Source organism: Mustela putorius, unplaced genomic scaffold, assembly GCF_011764305.1.
Source record: "Mustela putorius furo isolate JIRA1106 unplaced genomic scaffold, ASM1176430v1.1 tig00003909_pilon_pilon_pilon, whole genome shotgun sequence".
Lineage (NCBI taxonomy): Eukaryota > Metazoa > Chordata > Mammalia > Carnivora > Mustelidae > Mustela > Mustela putorius.
Window position 1 is genome coordinate 26688935 of NW_025422057.1, and position 6353 is coordinate 26695287.

Below are 6353 nucleotides of genomic sequence, written 5' to 3' on the forward strand. Positions count from 1 at the left end.
CCTCAAGGCAAGGTAAAAGACAAAAGTAGACTAGCTCTTGGCCAAGCCACCCTTCCCACAGTTAGCCTGGGTGTGAGTTAAGGCAGCTAATTTGAATGAGCCCCCCTCTGTCTAGTGGGATAAGGAACTCATTCAAATTAGCTGCCTTAAGAGTTCATCAAATTCTTTGGTCAAAAGGTGAATGGTGGGGGGCGGGTGGAGGGGATGGGGAGTTGCCCTGCCAAAACTATGGGCCTGAGGAGTGTAAGGTGGAAGGATGTTTTTGGTTGATTGGGAATTAATAAACTCCACGATGTGTCTGCAAGTATGAGCATCCCCAAATCCGAAATGACATGCTTTGCTAACAAGCGCCAGCATTCAAGCAGCATCTAAAGCTCCATAAAGGTAGGCCTTCTGGACAGTAAACTTAAGGTCCTTAGAGCAGGAAGCATACAAGGAAGAGGACCGAGTGGTTCCTTGGTTCTAATAAAAAATACCCGGAGCTGAAAAGTTAAGGAATCCTTGAGGGGCTCTCTTGGAGCAAAGGCAAATAAGCATAATTCTTTTGCTTTTATAAGAAAAGCGCTGCCTTGGGCTCAGGTCACCTGGATCGAGCCTTGCATGGACTCGCATTGGGTACCCTGCTCAGCGGGAAGCCTGCTTCTCCCTCTTCACTCCCCCTGCTTGTGTTCCCTCTCTCGCTGTCTCTTACCAATGTCAAATTTTTAAAAAATCTTAAAAACCAAAAAACCCTACCCTGAATTTCGCACTAACAAGGAGAGTTGGGAAAGGTTTCCACTTTTCTATCTATTCTCCCTTTAATGAAAGCTTACCCTGTATTGGGGGAGTAGAGACAGAAGAAGGGGAGAGGAAGAAAATGGAGGCAGGAGCCACCCTGAGAGCCGTGGTCACGGAAATAAGCAAGGGTGTTCACATTAAAAAATTTAAAAAAAAAATCCATGCTTCTGTGATGTACCTCCCTATCCTTGTTGGACCAAATGACGGTTTGACCACAGGCCCAGCGGGCTGCCCTGGACCGGTTGCACCTCGGTCCGTCTCTCAAACGCCTGCGGTTCCTTTAATAGGCGGGGCCGGAACCAGCGGCGAGTCCCCCGCTTTGTACGTGTCGGGGGCGGAGTTCCCAGACAGCCCTTGCAGCATGGCCGCCGGCACCGCCGCCGCTCTAGCGTTCCTGAGTCAGGAGAGCCGAGCCCGGACCGGGGGTATCGGGGCTCTGCGGGTCCCGGCTCCGGTCACCATGGACAGTTTTTTTTTCGGTATTGAAGAAAGGAGGGGATGCAGGTGGTCCTGGGGCGGTCGGGGGCAGGGCTGAACAAGAATGCAAATGGATACACGACGTGGGTGGAAGCGAAGGGGGCCCCCGCACGCGGCAGCGCAAGCGGAAGGGGGCGGTGCGACCCCCTGCTCCAAAAGTGCAGGGGTGGGCCCTGGGCCGAGCGTCCCAGGTGTTCTTGAGAAGTAGGCGCGTAAATGGCCGGTCTGACCATGGCTACTACACGTGACAGAGGTTTGGTGGAACGCCCCCCACGCGCACACAGACACACTCACACTATTACCTCTTCCAGGCTGTGAGCTCTCCGGCCACACCCGCTCTTTCACCTTCAAGGTAGAAGAAGAGGACGATGCGGAGCATGTGCTGGCTTTGACCATGGTGAGGGGCGGGGAATGGTTGTGAATAGCTGGGAGTCACTTTCTCTGCCTGGCCCCTACATGGGCGCTTCCCTGGTTAGGTGATACAGGGACCACTGGGGCGGGGCAAGTTTTAGGGTAGAAGCCTCCACTTGTGGTGCCAACCCTTGTTTGAGGAGACCCAGAGGCCCTGTATGCTCTTCCCAGCTCTGCCTCACTGAGGGGGCCAAAGATGAGTGTAATGTGGTAGAAGTCGTGGCCAGGAATCATGACCACCAAGAGATTGCAGTCCCTGTGGCCAACCTCAAGTTGTCCTGCCAACCCATGGTGAGTTTCCCTGCCAGGCCGGGTGGTGAAGTGGGGGATAGGGGTGAGGGTGAGGAATTGAGGTCTGGAGAACTGACTCATCATAAGATGGAGCAGGCCAGGCCTTCATCCTTTTCTTCTTCCAGCTGAGTTTGGATGACTTCCAGCTCCAGCCACCTGTAACCTTCCGCCTGAAATCAGGTTCTGGCCCTGTGCGGATCACTGGGAGGCACCAGATTGGTGAGAGTCCTCTACTTTGCCTCTGGTGAATTCTCCATCAGGTCTCCCCCACTGCTCCACAGTCCTGCCCCATCCCAGCCTTATCACCCAGTGCAGCTCCCATACAGGCTATACCCTCCACTTTCTGTCCTACTCAAGCCTACCTCCTGCATGAAACCTGCACCAACTTCTCCACCCCCATTTATGTGGCCTTTTTTGGCTTTCTGTCATCTTAGTATCTGAGGTTCTTCCCCCCTAGATCATAAGCTCTGAGAGGTCAGGGTCCCTGCAAGTCTAGCATCACAGGGCATGAATAAATGATATGTGGTATGAAAAGGGTCTGGCTTTAACCTCCTCTTCCTTTACTGCTTAACGTTTCCACCAGTTACTATAAGCAATGACGTTTCTGAGGAAGAAGAGAGTGAGGAAGAAGGTAGTGAGGAGGAAGAAGCTGAGTTGTGCTCCATCCTGCCTGCCAAGAAGCAGGGGGGTAGGCCTTAGCCGCCTTGGTGAGTTGGGAGAAGGGTGCTGAGCAAGGACTGAGATGGGGTAGGACAAGCAGGTGAAGGCGTAGATGCTGACCCCTTGTTTGCTCTCTTCTGGTCGGCTAGCTGCCTGCCCCATGTGACATGCACCATGTTCCTGTACAAGTTTTAAGAAATCTAAATGTGGCTTCTCCATTGAAGAGGGTGGAGAGGTGGGGTCTTGGCTGGTGCTGGGGGAGAGGGTGGTCCTATCCCTCATAGAGCCCTGGTGTTTTTCTAATCTTAGGCCCTACCTGGGCTTCTCTTTTCTCCAGGATTGGGAGGAACTCTGAACTTCTGTTCTCACCCTCTCTTCCCCCTTGCCTTTGGGATTGGACATCAGCCTCTGAAGCTCAGGACTACACATTTTTAATACTTTTTACATTTTTGGATAAAGGTTCAAATAAAGTGATGTGGAGTTTTTTTGCAACTCATTTGTGTGGCTTCTTTACCTGCCGGTGTGGCATTCCCCTTGGGACCACCAGGTGGCACTGTGGCAGCATCGAGAGTGGCCCTGGGCCTGGGGAGGAAATGTGGGGTCCTGCTATCCCTAGGACCCCCCAGGGCCAGGCCTGGGTCCCAACTGCCTTGCTAAAAGAGGACCTCCCAACACCAACCCCATTCCCAGTCCCTACAGGTGGGGGAGGGCCATCCCAGGAGGTTATCAGCATCCAAACAAGGGGCCTGGGCCTCTGTCAGCACTCAGGCTGATGGGCAGGGGGGCAGATAAGGGGACTTAAGCAGTCCGAGGAATGTGCATCCCTAGCTCCGCGAAGGGACTCCGGCCCTGAGAGGGCCTGTGAGGGATAGGGCAGAGGCCACTGTTGGCTCCTCCTTCCAGTCTTACAGGCTGTCTCTGAGCCGGTCTGGGCCCTTAGAAACCTGATTCCGGGGGCCAGATGGAGGGGGCTGGCTAGATTGGGTGACAGGGAAACCAGAATCCGGGTGGCCTGGCATATGGGGGCAGAGAGAGGCCCCTGGGATTCAGCCTCCTGGCCTAAAGGGTTCCTGACCCCCCACACATCACCTGATCTGGGGGTCTCTGGTGCCTGTAATCAGGTGTTCTGAGGTTTGACTGCTGCTATGCCAGGAAGAGAAAGGAAACTACCTGGTGTGAGCATTAGTGTGTATGTGACCAGCTCTGGGGTCAGCAGTTCAGCAGCTGTGTTGATGGGGGGGGGGTATTTCAGTGTCCCCCGTACAAACAAACAAACAAACAAAAGGTTAACTCCTGAGACAGCCTGGGGCCAGACATGCTGAGGATGGACAGAGTACAGTGCCTGGTGGGGTGTGGGGTAGTGGGGCCAGGCCCACTCCCTCCCACACTGGCTGCTGGGCAAATGGGTGTGCAAGTGGGAGAGGTCCTTAGGTAACCCGAAGGGACTGGTATTGGGGCAGGTAAGGTAAACTTTGGGGAGTGTCCCACAACACGGAAAGGCATTCCCGCTTCACACTTCCCTGGAGTAGGCTCCCCCCTCCTGGTGGTGAGGAGTTCTAACCTTCCTTTTCTCTCAAGATGAGGATAAAGGAAGGTGATTTCTCTCTTTGTTGCAGTGATCCGGGGTCGCAGGCCCCTTTCTCCTCTCCAGGAGGGGGATTTCCTGAACTGCCTCCATGCGGAGCCAGCGTGGTGGGCCAACCAGGCTCTAGACTATTCACTTTTCTGTGGCAGGGGTCCCGATGGAGGGGAGAATTGCAGCTGGCGCCCTCTGGTGGGCGAGGTTGAAACCGCCAGTGGCCGAGCGACTCCCCAAGCAGCGACCCCGTCTCGCCCGCGAGTGGCCCGGGCTGCCTAAGTTTAGGCAGAAAGCAAGGACTAAGTCACTGAGGCTGACTGCATTCGTTCTTTGATTGATTGATCGTTGATTCATTCATTCACTAGAAGAGCTCTTATAAGAGCCCTTCTCTTCTTCCTCTCACCTATAACCTCCAGAGTCCTCGGTACCTGCTTGGTTGGGGGCGCGAGAGACTGACTGAGTGCAGCAAAAAGTCATCTCTGGGGGAAGCCTTCCCAACCCAGCTGTCTAACCCCTGTCCGTGGCCCAGCTCGGCTATTTACCGCTGCGAAGCGATTGAGCGATCCCTGTAAGCCTTGTTTCCTGGGTGGTTCTCCCCGGGACCCAGGCAGGCGCCGAGCGCCCTCCTGCCCGCAGTGGGAGCCCAATCCACATTTTCCGCTTCTTCCTGGGCTTTCCCGGCCCGAAAGGGGGCCGGGCAGACAGAGCAGGGAATTGCTTTTTCTCTCTCTCCGCCCCGCCTCTCCTCGTTGCTCCATCTGTCGGCTCCGCGCACAGTAGGAGCGCTGCCGATTCACTTTGGCCCCGAGCACTGAGGGATGACGGCGCACGCCGAGGTTTGCAGAGCACTGGAGGATGAGCAGGCCTGTATTTGCGGGGTGAGGGGAGACGTCTCCCAAGCAGAGGCCCGAAGTGCTTAACGTCGTCTTGGCGATTTGCATTTGAACAGTCGGTGGAGAGTCCGCGGCGCTTTGAACGCCGGGCGCAGGAGGCGCTCAGTGGCGGAGCTGCAGACCCGGCGGCCCCGCGCAGGCTGGTGTGGATTTGAGGGGCCCGGGGTGAGGGATGCGTTTGGAAAAAGGCTGAAGGTGTGTGTTTGGGTCCCGGCGAGGGCGTGTTTGCGGAGAGGGGCTGTTTGTGTTGGCGAGGAGTGTGTGTTTGTGTTTTCAGGAGGCGAGTGTGTGTGTGTGTGTGTGTGTGTATGTTTGTGTTTGCGGAGTGTGGGGGCGGCCGGGAAAGGTGGCCGGGCTGTCACTCAGCGATCAGGTTGACAGGCGCTCGCTCATCAGGGCCGGGGAGCTCTGATTGCAGATTCGAGGAAACAAAATAGCAATTGTAATTACGGGGCTTTGATAAGATAAAGGAAGAAGCGAGCTGGCTGGGAAGCTAGCAAGGGAGGGAGGGAGAGAGTGGCCTGCTGGGGCCCCGACGGCATATTTGCATCTGTCACTCAGGGGGCAGGCCGAGCAGGACCCAGCGCCCTTTGTGAGGGTGTCCCCATCTCCTACCCCACTCCAAACCCCAACCCCAAAACATGGTCTTCTGGGGAGATGAGAACAATCTCCCATACTGATGAGGATTCATTTGGGGGGAAGCTCTCCAAATGTAAAGGAATTCTGCCCTATAGAAAGGCCCCTTGATAGAGGTTAAAGTGTAGTACTAAAACCTTGACCTCTCGCTTTTAGGTCCCAGGATGCCCATCTCTTCTGGTGAAGGGCACAGAGTGGATTAAGACCATTGAAGTTCAGCATGGGGATTTCAGAACCTTCTTGGAGCTCCAGAACCAGGGCTGGACTTTTTGAGTCAGATACTCTCTGGCCTCCATCCCCACTCCAGGGAAGGGCTGGCGCCCAGAGTGACTCTAGTTGTGGCTCCAAGACTATGCACACTAAGACTGCCCTGACTCCAGCCTGGGTCCAGCCCAATGCTGTTCTCATCAGACAGTTTCCAGAGGCCTGAGTCCCTGGTTGGGAAAAGGCCCTTCCCACCCTCTGCTCTCCATCTCTCCACTCACTCATTCACTCATGCATGCAAACATTTTCAGGGGCCTACTATGTGCAGACATGTGTTTAAGATGGTGAGCATTCTGCCTGTTGGAAGCAGTACAGTGAAGAGGGTAGAGACCCAGGGAGTGGACTGCAGCCCTCTAACACAGAGG

At 55.2% G+C, this 6353-nt stretch overlaps 1 protein-coding gene across 1 annotated transcript; it reads left to right on the forward strand.

The window, feature by feature from the left end:
- The first annotated feature begins 1100 nt into the window (after positions 1-1100).
- On the forward strand, positions 1101-3108 carry NPM3 (nucleophosmin/nucleoplasmin 3). Its single transcript, XM_004749436.3, has 6 exons — positions 1101-1256; positions 1566-1651; positions 1837-1956; positions 2082-2175; positions 2540-2663; positions 2954-3108. The coding sequence occupies exons 1-5, from the start codon at positions 1139-1141 to the stop codon at positions 2653-2655; spliced, it is 534 nt and encodes a 177-aa protein (XP_004749493.3). The 5' UTR covers positions 1101-1138; the 3' UTR covers positions 2656-2663; positions 2954-3108.
- The last annotated feature ends 3245 nt before the right edge of the window (positions 3109-6353 follow it).

Bases quoted from the DNA above. Each gene is read 5' to 3' on its own strand.
- NPM3 (XM_004749436.3), top strand. From the start codon at position 1,139: ATGGCCGCCGGCACCGCCGCCGCTCTAGCGTTCCTGAGTCAGGAGAGC. The intron at 1,957-2,081 runs GTGAGTTTCCCT...TTCTTCTTCCAG, and splicing joins AGTTGTCCTGCCAACCCATG to CTGAGTTTGGATGACTTCCA. The intron at 2,176-2,539 runs GTGAGAGTCCTC...CGTTTCCACCAG, and splicing joins CACTGGGAGGCACCAGATTG to TTACTATAAGCAATGACGTT.